This window comes from Ostrea edulis, chromosome 7 (assembly GCF_947568905.1).
Source record: "Ostrea edulis chromosome 7, xbOstEdul1.1, whole genome shotgun sequence".
Classification (NCBI taxonomy): domain Eukaryota; kingdom Metazoa; phylum Mollusca; class Bivalvia; order Ostreida; family Ostreidae; genus Ostrea; species Ostrea edulis.
Genome location: NC_079170.1, coordinates 29,667,715 through 29,682,714, shown reverse-complemented (window position 1 = coordinate 29,682,714; position 15,000 = coordinate 29,667,715). Strand labels below are relative to the sequence as shown.

Here is a 15,000-nt window from a genome sequence, read left to right as displayed (position 1 = left end):
TGAATATCACATTTTTGATATATCTGAAATTAAATCACTATTTTCTTTTCTATACTGCTTTTCATTTCCATAAAAAAAAATGAATCCTACAGTAAAATTCATCCAAAGAATAAGGAATTTCATTGAAAATTAAGGTATTTCAGCATTTCATCAATTATCGATTTTGAAATTGACAGCAAGGTTCAAAAATCGAAAAATTTCTAAGTTTGAGTCTCTCTACAATCCCACTTATAATAGTATTTGTACATTAATGAGTACCCACATGAGAAGTTTCTCCCTGTTTTAATTAGGCATTTATATTAATGAAGCCCCTGCTAACACTAACCAGCTAACGAGTTGTCATCTTCCTCCAACCTTTTCTCATTGGTCTCTGTACTATTGTTTCTGCTTTCTGATTGGCTGGGGCTTTTACACTGAACAGGCTTTGGTGGGCTGGTTTCTACTGGTTCACTCAGATCAATTAAAATTCCACAAGCTAGAAAGATATGATGAATTGTCAACATTTGAAGAAGACAGAGACACAAAAAGATAGAGGTTTATCTCTACTCCAAATTGACCATTTTTAGGGAATTTTGAATTGACTTTTCACCACCAAGTGCAACATAAATTTGACATATGGAAAAAAAAAACCAAACTTGTTTTCACATTTTGTATTGAAATCTAACTTTAAAGTTGGTAAAGTAGACATACAGTCCAAATACAATATATCTCATCTTCCAATTAATTTTTTCACTATGAGGTGCTCAATCATGTTATTAATATGTTCAGTATTATATCATTTAATGAATTGTCTGTGGATGAAGTATGGGAAATAACTCTCTGAATTACTAATGATCAAACGATCTGTTTACAAATTTAACATGCATATTATAAGGAATAAATGTCAATGTTATTTATATCATGGGGCTATAAAAACAATGGACAGTTTGTATAAGAGAAGACTTATGAGTTACTGCCACCAGGAACACCTTTTCTTACCCCAAATTTAGACATATTCACATATTTTATTAGCCCTATGAATTTCTGGTTTTCTTGCATGGTTATTCTCAACAGAATTTTTTTTTAAAAACATGCCAGATTTTTACATCAAATGTACCAAAGCGTCAACAAAATATCGGAAAAACTGAATGTTACATGCATCTCTGTTTGCAAGGTAGAACTTGCAACAGAAATACTTCTTGACATAGTACCAGCCAACAGCACGGAGAAGGGGAACAGATTTTTATGAACACATCTAGTCTACATGTTGCAGAAATTCTTAATCTTTCACAAGAAAGTGAGATAAATTACAGACCTGTTGTGTAATTCAACTATGATTTTTAGCATTTACCCCGTGGTGTCCTAGCAGGTAATGCAATCATGAGCTTTCTGACTAAGTCAGCCAAACTCACTTACTTTTTGGGTCCCTTATCTCTGTTGGGAATCGAAAAAACTTAACCTCTGCCTTATAACCATACATCTCAAGGGCTTTAAAAGGTATTTTACATTAGGGTCAGGGAGGATTGGGATAAACGGTGGGGGAGGGGGGCTATATCAATTTCCATCAGCATCTCGATATATTATTTCTTTTTGGCATTAACCTGATGACACATTATGAAATTAAAAATTTAATTTACATATCATGCAGTTGAAAATACAGCTACTTAGAATAGACCACAGATAGATTTCAGTGCTAATAGTTCTGTAACCCTTCAAAAGTATCCTAAAATTAAATTAAACTTTACCACTCCACTCGTTGTTGTTGCATTCACCGTTACAAATTTTATAAATTCACCCCCATTCTCTCTGCAAAATTATTGGGGTGATAGCTGTCACTCCTGCTTGAATGTCCTTGTGCCCACTTCTTCTTTCATCAGTGTAACAGCCATTGGCAGCACATTATATTGTGTTTGAGAACCCATACTAAACATTATACTTGAATATTTATAGTCGGAATGGGAAGTATAGAGGGCAAATAAAACTTTGAAATCATGTGACTGCAGTGTCTAAATTCAGAATAAAACAGTGTTCTGGTAGTAACTCAAAACTCTCCTATTTGGAAAGAGAATCTAACTTATGAAAAATCAAACGTTTATTATGACAAAACATTGGCAGATGTAAATATCATTAAATCAACAGGATGTGTCTTGTCATTACAGTGTGGTGTCTGTAAAATACAGCTATCAGCAATCGGAGAAATGTGAATTGAATATGATCAGCTAAATCTTGATGTGAACTGACATGCCCTGTACAACGTTACAGAGATGCGGTGTTATTGCATGTGATATTACAGTGCAGAAACATGTCACAATAGAAAGATAGCTAGAATTCAATGTGAAAACAATTATACTAATAAATACATTTATACTTGTGATCATATATCATTAAAACAGTTAAGGGCTTCAATGCATGTTCAATATTAGCCTTAGCAGGCAAGCTTGGTCAATACAGGCATGAAATGCCACTATGTGTCTTCTTTGACATGGGTCCTTGTATAAACAGCACATCAAACCTACATTGAATTCTGTAAGTGTGTGATAGAGATCTAATATCAGTGATTAATCTTACAAGCGCAGTGTTAATACAATGGTCAACTTAAAAATGAAAAAAAGATACCTTCCATAACTTGATAAGAATATCACAATAGTTGGAGACAAACACATGAAAACTTGCAGGCACTTCAATCAGGCTCTGGATTTTTATTCTTTCACTTTTACTTGGCAACCTGAATGAGTAAAGAAAAATTACTTACTATAAATATGTATAGTTTTGACCTTAAATCAACCCCACCAATTCTAAATCTTAAAATTCAGTCTAGAGATTTTAAAATATATTCTTTTAAAACTTTAATCATGTTAATTCTTAAAGTATATTTCATTGAACAGCTTTGCAAATAAAAAAAGATATTTTTACAAAGATATATAAATGTAGTTAACAATATGAATACTTGTTAATGAAGTTGTCCATCTTAATTGTTGAAAGAAAAATGATACAAAAATGTGCTTTATTGTCCAAATTATGAAATTTTTCATAAATGATTCTGCGCACACATATGGTTTGACAAGAAACATACACTGCTCAGAACAGAGTGACCAAAATGTTGTTGCCACTTTCTTATAATTTGGAATCAGACAATTTGAAAAAGAAAAAAAAATGTGATGTCCATTACAGGACAAAAATATACTTAAAACATGTTATACTTGCAGTTCATGTAATTTGACTTTTGAGAATGTCTTTGCAAGTTTAACCCTTGATAATTTTTTTGCAAGTTTCACAAAATACATTAAAATGATTTTAGACTTCTGGAGAACTCGTACCCATCAATATCTGGGTACCAGTTCTCCTGGAGAAAAAATTTGTCATTTTACCAAATAGAAATGTGGGTACGAGTTCTAGAGAAAAACTTTGTCAAATTTATTATAAAAATCTGGGTGCGAGTTCTTCAGGAGAAAAACGTCATCTTTTCTGTCCTTAAAATCTGGGTACGAGTTCTCCTGGAGAAAAAAAAATTGTCAGTTTATCAAATGGAAATTTTATCTCAGTATGAATTCTGGTGGAAAAACTTTGTCATATTATCATATAAATCTGGGTACGAGTTCTCCTCAATGTGCACTAACCGGAAAATAGAGGTACGCTACAAAAATAATATGTCGGAGGTTTAAAATTAGTGTTTAATTACAATAATTATCATCTCATGCCAAAAAGCAATTCAAAAGAAAGAAAAAAAACCCACCAACAAACAAGTACGATCAGTGTATATTTTTTTATTCAATTGAAAGGCATGGGCATAGTAAATTATGTACATAATATATGAAATCCTCGATTTTTTCAAGGAGAAATCGTACCCAGATTTCAATACCTAAAATTGTACAATTCTTAATGAGATAAACTCGTATCAAAATTTCGATTACCATATAATGAAATAGTTTTTCTCCAGGAGAAGTCTTACCAGATTTCCATTTGATAAAATGACAAAGTTTTTCTCCAGGAGATTCCCCTACCCAGTTTTATGACAGAAAAGACAGGTTTTCTCCAGGAGAATCCATTTAATAAAATGACAAGGTATTTTTTCTCCAGGAGAACCTGTACCTAGATTTTAATTCATTTATACTAAGTTTTCTATTTCTCCAGGAGAACTCTTACCCATATTTCTAAATTTTAAAATAAGTTTTTCTCTCCTGGAGAACTTGTACCTAGATTTTTATGACAGAAATGACCAAGTTTTTCTCCAGGAGAACTCGTATACAGATTTCCATTTGATAAAATGACAAAGTTTTTCTCCAGGAGATTCCCCTACCCAGTTTTATGACAGAAAAGACAGGTTTTCTCCAGGAGAATCCATTTAATAAAATGACAAGGTATTTTTTCTCCAGGAGAACCTGTACCTAGATTTTAATTCATTTATACTAAGTTTTCTATTTCTCCAGGAGAACTCTTACCCATATTTCTAAATTTTAAAATAAGTTTTTCTCTCCTGGAGAACTTGTACCTAGATTTTTATGACAGAAATGACCAAGTTTTTCTCCAGGAGAACTCGTATACAGATTTCCATTTGATAAAATGACAAAGTTTTTTGTCCAGGAGAACTCGTACCCAGATTTTTAGGACAGAAATGGCAGTTTTTCTCCTGGAGAACTCATACCCAGATTTTTATAATAAAATTGACAAAGTTTTTCACTAGGAGAACTCGTACCCACATTTCTATTTGGTAAAATGACGGAGTTTTTCCCCCAGGAGAACTCGTACCCAGATATTGATGGGTATGACTTCTCTTGGAGAACTCGTACCTGGGTACGACTTCTCCAGGAGAACTCGTACCCAAATTTCTGGGTACGAGTTCTCCTGGGTACGAGTTCTCCTGATACTTGATTTTATCTGTTCATTAGGTCCAGTCCAAAGACCATTTCTACCTACGTAGCTATTTTAAAATAGCTACCTATGTATTTAAACCTACTTAAAGTAGCTACTTCTACCTATTTTTACCTGTTTATCAGAATATTAATAAATAATAATTAAGGCGCATCTTTTAAACAGGTCAGGTCAGTCGTTTTATGTATCATGTTGTGCATGTGCACGGCAAAAGTCGGAGTGCAAATTTGAATACTTTACGAGGGTGGAGAATGTAGAAATGCATGAAAAATCGCCTCAAAGACCTTTAATGTAAAAATGCATGAAAGTAAATTTTAGAATTAATACAGATTTGTAAGACATTCTAGACTTCTTATCACATAGCTTTGATCCTAAGCTCCTAGAAAATGGAACTGGGTGTAGTTATTGATGAAAATTTAAAAGGTTAGAAAGTAATAATTTTTTGTCCAATATTTTTGTAGTACATTCATCGTCAGTGTAAGTGGATCAAGAAATTTGGTACACACCATATTGCGCCATTCCTGCGTTTGGCCACAAAATGCAAGTGACGGAAAAAGTAGGTGAAAATAGCTACCCTGAGCAGGTTTAAATACCTACGTAGCTACATAGGTAGAAATAGTCTTTGGACTGGACCTGTTCATTGGCCCAATGATTGGGTACGTACACATTGCTATCAGACTTCCCATGCGATGTAAAATACCTGTGCACAGGTGCAGCAGAATATACAAAGACTTCAAGCTAATCAACTATTTAGAACAACAAACAAATGATTGTAACAAGTTCAATATGATAAATCACTTGTACATCAAACTTTAAATTAAAGTGCAGTCTGTTCCAGCATACGACAATCATGGCGACATACACTATTTTGAAAGAGTCTAATGGCCTAGCATATATCATCAAAGATATATGAACTTCTATTTAAACTGCTCTAAATAACAGATTTTTATAAAACTTTACCACACCAAAATTGTCAAGTATTAAGCATGCTTACTTTTTATTTTGTTCGAATTTCCCACTTCGTTGGAGGTAGTCTTTCAAATTTTGGCAGGAAGTGTAACAAGCATTTCTATTGGTTATCGCGGAATTCTATTTTACGACAATAGATGCTACAGCTTTGATAGTCAATTAATCAGTTTACAAAATCACCCTACGTCTATTGTCAATACTTCAACATTCAATTCTGCCATATTCCCTGTAAGAAACGTAAAGTTCGTCCTATTCCAAATGTCGTAAATCTGGAAACCGGTCTGACAACAAATATGGCGATCGAGATAGAAGAACCCACTCTGTTTGAAAACATTCTTCATTATGGTTTATTTATTGGGGCAATTTTCCAAATTATATGTATCATGGCCGTAATATTTATACCCAAGAGTGAATCAGAGCAGGTAAATTTATTCATAATTATCCACAAAGGAAAATACACCCGGTTTTTGTGAGGTAAAGCAACCGCAGGCTGGAGTAAACTGACATGCTGCACATCTGTCCTACTTTGTATCTCTAAACTGACATATCACACAGCTGTCCTACTTTGTATCTCTAAACTGACATATCACACATCTGTCCTACTTTGTATCTCTAAACTGACATATCACACATCTGTCCTACTTTGTATCTCTAAACTGACATACTGCACATTGTGTTGACTAAATGAATTGGCCTCAACTGGCCTGCATTTGAAATGTAATAGTCCAGAGCTCCAGATAATTTTTACCAAAGTCAAAAGAGTATTTTGTTAATTTATTGATTATCTTTGCTGTTTGCCACTAATACAGAATTTAATCACTTAGTCTAAATATAATCAAATATTATGAGATGGAGTGTCTGGCATATCAAAATGTAATACCTCAACAATAAATTTCAAAATCCCAATGACAATGAAGAGTTTATAATAAAAAGAACTACAAAGGATTTTCACCCGTGAATATACATATGTACAATCATTTATTGTACCACAGGGGCTTCTTATCCATTTTTTCCTCAATCTATATAAATATATAACATAGATTGAGAACAAAATGGATAAGAAGCCCCTGTGATTGTAGAGTATTGAAAAAAAATCATAAACACCAAACAAACAACAAAACTATTTGTCATATTGTAAATAAAACTGTTATAACCGAGAAACTAAAAGCATTTTAAACAAAAAAATATCAGTTTCAAAGTCTAAAGGTTTTGTGACTCTCTATAGCATTTTTTTTTTTAAATTTAAACGATCCTAATTCTGCCCATATATATTTTTGCACTTTGTTTTCATTACAAATTACTGTCGGATTCCCATCACCTTGTACTGTTAACCAAGAATTGGTCTTCCTCCATCTGTGTAAAACGAGTGCATTTGTGACGGAAGTGGGTAAATAAATGCGTGACTCCTATTCTTGCAAATACTTTCAAATAGTTAGCGAGACAATATGCTGCAGTAGCGACCTTTCAGTAAAAACTTAGTAAGTTTAACAGAAGAAATATATATCGTTTGTCGGTACCATTTCCTGTGCCATGGCTGTAGCAACAATCAATCGTTTACGATTGAAAATATAAGTTGCATGTATGTGCTTTCGACCGCACCCTACTTGTTTATTTAAGAAAGAAGTATAACAATTAGGCTTATACAGTTGTTTTGAGTTACCTCTATGCATTACTTTAGGAGTGTAAAGCGTATTTACATTCATGATTGCGTAATTGTACGCCTGATTTTAAACTTTAATGCGTATTTGGTCAAATTTAATGAGTATTTACGCTGATACGCACCTTATCTGGAGCTCTGTAACAGTTTGTATTAAACCACTATTCTAAACCACTAATATTTAGTGTCAGCCAAGTACTCTTTAAGAGACATAATCACCAACATCCAACTATTTTCTGATCTGAACAGTCTTATAAATTAAATGAACTAAATAATTTTTAAAAGATCCTGTATGACAGTTTTTGTCTTAGATTGCTCAGTGGACTTATCACTTTCCCGTCTCTCAAGCAACAAGTTAACCCGAAGTTCTTGTTCTGTAGGACACTGATGAGGATGTTAAGCAACCTGCTCAGTCAGCAACACCAAGTCAACACAACAGGCAGAAACCAAAGAAAGAAAAGAAGAAGAATCGATAGATAGTTATTATGATCATGGTATGTTTAGTTCTTGTACACAGCATTTGGGAAAGTTAAAGGGAATTGCCTGCATGCATTTAAACATCAGATGACTACTTCGAGAGAAATCTTTCTCTTTCACATTAAACAATTAAAACTAAAACTGGGGAAAATTTATTAATTAATTTATAAATTAAGTATCTCTGCATGTCTTAAAACTTATTCAATTCACCAGATCCAACACTGCTGGCACATAATTTGCAGAAGGCCCTTTCCCAAATGAATGATTTGAATCCATGGATTGGAGTTCAATCATTATAGACTACTTCGAATATTGTATGGCACATTATTTTCTCAACATAAAAACTAGTATTTCCGAGATACCACACTCTAAACTCATAAGCTACTAGCATAAGAAATTTCTTCTTTTTATTTAAAAACTTCTAATTTTGTTTTAAAGTGTTCACCTCTTCTCCCCCTAAAAGATATCTTCTGTCATCAATAGTACTCCAGCTTGTAAATAGTGATACAAGTATAATATAATTATTATAAATCCAGAGACTCAGTAACATGCATTTATGAAACAATGGGTTTGTATAACCCGAATGCTGCACCCTCTATTGGTTAATAAACCAATGTAAATAATTGGTTTGTAAATTCAAGCATTTAATAAAGAGGGAAATTGAGAGAGAGAGAGAGAGAGAGAGAAGCTTTTGTGGGAGATTTACATCTCTCGACTTCCAGTAGTAGGAGGTTAGGCTTATTTGCAGGATACACCTATGTAAATTGGGAGGGTTAAGATGTATGTAGAGGATTAAATCTGTTTGATGAATCAAGTGTTCATTGTAGCACAAGACTTACTGAAATCCAACTGATGAAAGGTTTTTAAAAAAAAAAGACATCCAGCTATATTGCATATAATGATAATACATTTCTAATTTCAATTTTAGATCTGAGTGACTGGCAGAACTAGAACAGTGTGAGACAGGCTAGCGGTTGTGATGCATCTGAATTCAAACTTAAAGAATAAGATGATATAAACATTCCATGCATGATCCCTTTTCTATCATTGTATTTTGTACATTTACTTATTTTGTCAGAATGAGATAGAAGAAATTATCTTTTGAATTCCTCATAAATTATTCATTCATATTGTAATTTTATGATGTACATTGTAATTAATTTGTCATGAATGCAGTAAAAAATGCTCTGTTGTATTTATGCACACTTTGAACCCCCGGGCTAGACTTTCTTTTTCTCAAGTTGTGTATGCAGAAAAATTGTGATCTTTTTGACCGAAAATTATTAATTAATGCATACATATCACATATTTAGAAAGGAATTTATAATGATCTTTCGTTACATCATTGCCAACTTTCCCCCAAAAATACATTGTCCTACTTCTTCGCCATTACGGAAGTTTCAATTATCTATGCAACATAATCTGACTTGTATATATGTACTGCATTTCATTTTTCTGCAGTACATCATGTTTATTTGTCAATTGTACTTTAAGGAGGTCTAACACTTTTAATAGTTAAAGCTGCCATGAGTGTAAATGCTATAGGAAAGATGTAAGAAAGTTGTGCTGTTGCAATTTTAAAATTTTGCCCACTGTAGCAAAAGATTTGCAATTCTAGAGTAAATTCATTATGGAAAAAAGAAAAAATCCATGCAACTTGAACACGCAATATACAGATAACCAGCCTGATGCCTTAATCTACCGAGTTAACCAGATGGGATGAACTTTAAAATGACGAAGAAAATATTTCTGATTTTATATTTACCACAATGATGTACTTCAGTTTGAAAAATTGTGATCACAATGCATTAGACCTCCTTACAGAAAAAAACTCTGTAAGATTGACATATTTAGTGATATTTATGTTTATTTAGTTAGTTTTTTCTTTGCGGTATTGGATACACTGGACACAGATTATTAGTTTTCTTTTATTATTTTATCAGCTGGCTTGCAAAACTTTGTTAATGATATATTATAGTTAGTTTACATTAGTTGTTTTATTACTTTGTTAGATAAGGTATAGTTTTTATGAAATAAATTGGAGTATTTTTCACTCAGGCTTACTTTTTTATGCGGTCTAGACAGATAAAGAGTATTCCTTGACCAAAATTATCTTGCATAGAATTTTAACTCCTAGGAATATAGATAAATCACACCAACTTTTCACAAGATGCTGAATGTATACAATTTGTGCACATAAAATCATATGCCATTATCTGGAAAAATTTACATTCCAATATGATTTTGATTTGAAAAATTAAAAATACAGATAATAGGGTCTGTAAGTCTCGTCATGTGATTGCCGAGAATTAGCGAGATTATTAACTTCCGGGTACATCAACATCTCAGATTGCACTGTGTAGAGAGTGGTATACGTTAGATATAGCGTTATCAATCGATTATGTGGAAGTTTAACGAGATAAACATGGGAATTGAAGCATTAGTGGAGTGGTCGAGGATTCTTCGCTTCGTGTTTGACGAATTACGTGTAATAACCGCCAGTGTACAAGCATCGACGAAGGTACGTCTTGCAGATAAAGAGCAGGTTGGTAAAAGCGCAATGAGATGTACGATACGTTTTTATATTCCCAAATCATTCCAATTGAAAATAAAAACGGATTATGCATAAAACTTGCTTTGTACGATCAGAAGGGGGGGGGGGGGGGGGGGGGGGGGGGGCAACGATACTACATGTACGTACCTGCAGTGTACAGTTGTATACATATTCAATATACAAAGCTCATTAAATGTAAATATCTATATCAGTTACATCACAGATGGGTTGATTGTTTAATATTTGAAAATTATTTTATAGATATGCCTTGAATCTGAGGATAAAGGTGTTGTGTATTGTGCAGTCATCATTAATGTGGATGTCTGATGCCAGTATGCCCATAGTGGGGCAGTATAAGTGTCGATCTTCATATGGCAGCAACTTTTCAAAGGCAGGTACACAATTTAAAGATAAAATAATGTCAATACATGTTTGGATCTATATTTATTATGATTATAATAATTATTAGATTATATGTTGTAAACTTTCTTTCTTTTTAGAAATTTCTTTCTTTATAAACTGTCTTGCTGTTATGCCCTCTGGGCCCAAATTGGAATAAACTTATCTATACCCAAAGTAAGTAATAAATGGGTTCAAACTGTGAAAATAAAATTTTTACATGTAGATATATTGGAATTTTTCAGATATAAGAAGGCAAATAAAACTGTTCAATGTAAAATACGCCAGTAGTTGGATAAAACATCCAAAGTCGGCACAGTCAAAGGTCACAACAACAATGGAGGAATTAACTGCATCCTCATTCCGAAGGGCAGTAGGCCATTTTCAGCAACCCCTGAAATTCTTAATTGAGGCTAAGTGCCCATTTTCAGCTCGAACAATGACAATTAAAGAGGCCTGTGCAAATGTTGGGATTTCCCTCTTAGTAAGTCAGCATTATAGATTGAACAATTATGTGTACCTAATACATGTACATTAGCTGTACATATATGTATTCATATATATTATTATGGATGTATCCAAGTTTATTATAACTTTAAAGTAACATTTTATGAATGAAATACAAATACTACTTCGACTTCATTGTGATATTGAACTGCTAATGTTCTTTATAAACTTTACTTGCATCAAGTTTTGAATACTGCAGTACATCTATGTCAAAAGAAGTATGCATATTGCAGTATAATACTTTCACCACTAATCCGACCACTTGTAAATCATGTATATTTTATCAATACATGTAATGACAATTGCCATTTTAGAATGTGATGTAAGAGATGGTTCGCTGCCCATTAAAACAAAATATGAATATTGGCATCAGATTCAAGGACAACAACACCTGAAAGACACCCAATGCTGTGATTTGCTAGTGTGGATTCCTAGTGACACTCAAATACATTGACAAAGATGTATTATGGTCAACTTTTTAAGCGTGATAGAGTTTAATTATAATAATAAAGTATTTTTGCAGTCTAGAACACACACACATAACCACATGTACATATACTTTATTATGATATCAGTGGTGCATCTATCAAAGTTATGTAATTACATGTATATTTATTGAATAAACATTATAGACAGAGTTTTTTTTATTTTAGATGAACCAAAATTTGTATAGACACAGTGTCCAGCTTTACGAAAATCATTGAATTACATGCATTCACTAAAAACAATGGATTTTACTTCTTTTTTAATAATGCAGATTTGAAAACCTTCAGGAGAACAAAAGGCTTTATGTTTGATTGTAAATTGTTTAACGTCCCTCTCGAGAATATTTCATTCTGATGGAGACGTTCCAAAAGGCTTCATATGAATATAAAAGGCTTTATATTTATATAAATATGTAGAAAAGTTATATTGCATAAATATGATATTCATTACTTTTAACTTTAAAAATTCAATGTGGCAGGTATGAGCATATATATACATGCAATTAATCTAATAAATTTGTAGGATTTATCTGCAATCTCCTTCAAAAGGGGAACCTACAAAACCACATGGGCCACACAAAGCTGAAATATTTTGTCAGATCAATATCTATACTATGACAGAATATGGCTGAGGAATTTTTAAAAAAAAAATATTCTCTCATTTTCCCATTCAACATGGATTCTGCATCTGGAAATTTTATAGCAAAGTTGTGATCCTCTTTTGAGAAGTGGGATTTATTTGTAAGAAAGAATGGGATATTAAATGTCATGTCATTTGGAAGTTTGTCAAATATACAAAATCCTTTGTCCGCCAGGAATATATCACCAACTTGCAACTTCTCTAAAATGCCACAATGGTTCACAATTGCCAAATCAGATTTGTATCCAGCATACACAATTGGAAATGAGCTGCATTAGGTGTAATACATATTAAAGTCTTTCCTTTGTGGCGACTCTTGTAATTACTGTAAGCGAAAGACTGACTATTCATATCAATTTGCTCATATTAGGTCTCTTCTGTTGCATCCATTGCAATCTTCAATTCTTCTGGCTTTGATATTTCAGTTGAATGGACACTCCCAACAGTGTTCATGATCCCTTCAAACAAAATTTCATGAATATATTAAAAAATATTCACACAAAATGGTGTATACAGCAACATTTATACCTCCCCCCCCCCCCCCCCAAAAAAAAATTACTAGGTAATTGAATATTGTGAAATCTGATAACTAGTCAGTGTATAGAAAGTGCATTGTTCATTTTTCCTTAAAGAACCGCTAAAACATACCTTTCCAGGGTCTTTCAATTATGATGTTCCCAATGGTCATGGATGGTTTCCTTTAATTATGCAGGTATATTTCTCACTGCAAGTTTACAACATCCTAGTCTTCAAGGGAAGCTATCAGAACAAAAACAATACCATTATAAAATTTGGTGTGCATATAAATTTAGATAACACTGAAATGAGAATGAAGAAAATACAGAAAACCACCTGACACTAAACTTAACAACCACTGTAACTTCCTGGTTTGATGTACTAATATCTGGTATTGACAATACTTGTATCGTACACTGTACCTTTTTAAATGTTGAGGGTTTGATGCTGTATCATTGTTGTCTGGTACAGATATATTGGTAGCAGTATCAACTTCGGTTCCTACATGTACGTTTGAAGCAAATGATTCTGCTTCAGCAGGTTTCGTAACTTTGTATCTATGAAAAAAAGTAATATACCATAAATTGATGTTTTTATTGACTTAAAATGGCTCACTACACAACAAATGTAAGTTATAGTTTCTGAAATAAGCACAGGATATGAGTGTTACAATCATTCTTATCAAGGCCATGTGTCACTTTTATATAATTATACAATAAAGATATATGCCAGTTCTCTTGAAACACAATACAATATTTAATCATGCAGGAACCTATATAAAGGCAAGTAGTATCAAGGGTATCCTGTCAACCTTTTCCTAGCAAGGTTATTTTTTCTATATTGATACAATAAATTAGTGTCCCTTCCCCTTTTCAGGCAAAAGGGAATTATGTAGTAAAATATGTTGATAAATGTTGAAATCAATAAACGAAGAGAAACTTTACCACCCCACCCCCCCCCCCCCCCCCCCCATTTATGAAATTTTAGTACATGTAATTTCTTTTCCCATTATTTTATTTTTATCAGTTCGTCTGTCAAAATCTTTTGTAGGCCTACTCCCCCTCTGATTTATCTAAACAACACGTCCAGTATATTCTGTCAGTTTATACACACGTGTGTTAATTTGACATGATTATTCGTTGAATTATGATAATATTACGTACCTACATCTTTGTATCCACCGCTTCCTTACTGTAGCATCGACTAGGAACTTAAATAAACTACATGGCAGAGTTTTCCCAGTCTCATGTATGCAGCCGATCGCTTAACAATACACCAAATTACATATTAGCACCGACTCTCTGTTACGACTGTATATATTCCACACGTTGTTGTACCCGGAAGTAGTAAAACCGAAAGTGAAACCAAACGAGACTTACAGACCCTATTAGTTTTTCGCTGTACATTAAAAATAACACCAGAATCGAATTCTACGACCCTCATTTTGGCAACTACGTTGCCGACAAAAAATCGGCCGACGAGTGTATAAGTTAATTGTATTAGAGTTAGTCCTCTTTGAATAAATCAATAATCAGGGTGATGCGTGACGTAACTCGACAGTCCATCAGCGCGAAGCATTTTGACAGACCTAATCAGAATATGAATCCACAACTGCACGGTTTTTTTCTTAGAGGAGCATTGATATTGATATTAATTGAGCAGTTATTTAATGACGAGTGTGTGAAGAGAGATTTCAAGTGGTTTTTGTTGGTGGATATAATTATGGACATGGCTAGACTTTCGTTTTCCACGCGTGCAAGAACTCGAGTCTCATGGACATTGAAGGCACTTATTTCACCTGAGACACGGACAGTAGACGTTGACAGAGTGAATGTGGAGGTAGACCTAGAACTAATAGACCGTGTGGGCTGGGTTTCTGTGAACTGGCACAAGGCCTAATGCACAGGATGACATAGGTGTATGGGGAATTTGTTACTATTGTTGAGTG

General features: G+C 33.3%; 2 protein-coding genes and 1 long non-coding RNA gene across 7 annotated transcripts in view; 1 reads left to right on the top strand and 2 right to left on the bottom strand.

The window, feature by feature from the left end:
* Window positions 1-5,897, bottom strand: part of LOC125655981 (G2 and S phase-expressed protein 1-like) — a 21,694-nt gene extending 15,797 nt beyond the window's left edge. For 2 of the 4 annotated variants that reach the window (XM_048886528.2, XM_048886532.2), the window contains exons 1-3: window positions 5,843-5,897; window positions 2,596-2,704; window positions 326-475 (exon numbers count right to left, since the gene is read on the bottom strand). In XM_048886528.2, coding sequence (XP_048742485.1) covers window positions 326-475; window positions 2,596-2,602 — 157 coding nt within the window. In that variant the 5' untranslated portion in view covers window positions 2,603-2,704; window positions 5,843-5,897. Of the gene's footprint in view, window positions 1-325; window positions 476-2,595; window positions 2,722-5,842 lie in introns of those variants that run through there. The other 2 variants (XM_056143928.1, XM_056143929.1) reach the window with 1 other exon arrangement.
* Window positions 5,898-10,220: 4,323 nt separating this feature from the next.
* Window positions 10,221-12,048, top strand: LOC130047997 (uncharacterized). 2 transcript variants are annotated; one of them, XM_056143927.1, is made up of 4 exons: window positions 10,221-10,472; window positions 10,767-10,900; window positions 11,150-11,388; window positions 11,726-12,048. In XM_056143927.1, the coding sequence occupies exons 2-4, from the start codon at window positions 10,819-10,821 to the stop codon at window positions 11,735-11,737; spliced, it is 333 nt and encodes a 110-aa protein (XP_055999902.1). In that variant the 5' UTR covers window positions 10,221-10,472; window positions 10,767-10,818; the 3' UTR covers window positions 11,738-12,048. The 2 variants fall into 2 exon arrangements, with proteins under 2 accessions (XP_055999902.1, XP_055999901.1); XM_056143926.1 differs by having other exon boundaries at window positions 10,221-10,496.
* On the bottom strand, window positions 11,956-14,443 carry LOC125651952 (uncharacterized). The gene is made up of 4 exons (XR_008796834.1): window positions 14,216-14,443; window positions 13,475-13,609; window positions 13,185-13,295; window positions 11,956-12,994 (listed from the first exon to the last, which is right to left on the bottom strand). It is a non-coding gene; the product is annotated as an uncharacterized LOC125651952 (long non-coding RNA).
* Between the last annotated feature and the right edge of the window lie 557 nt (window positions 14,444-15,000).

Coding starts and splice junctions, on each gene's coding strand:
- LOC130047997 (XM_056143927.1), top strand. CDS start 10,819: ATGTGGATGTCTGATGCCAGTATGCCCATAGTGGGGCAGTATAAGTGT. Junction 10,901..11,149: donor CAGCAACTTTTCAAAGGCAG/GTACACAATTTA, acceptor GGAATTTTTCAG/ATATAAGAAGGCAAATAAAA.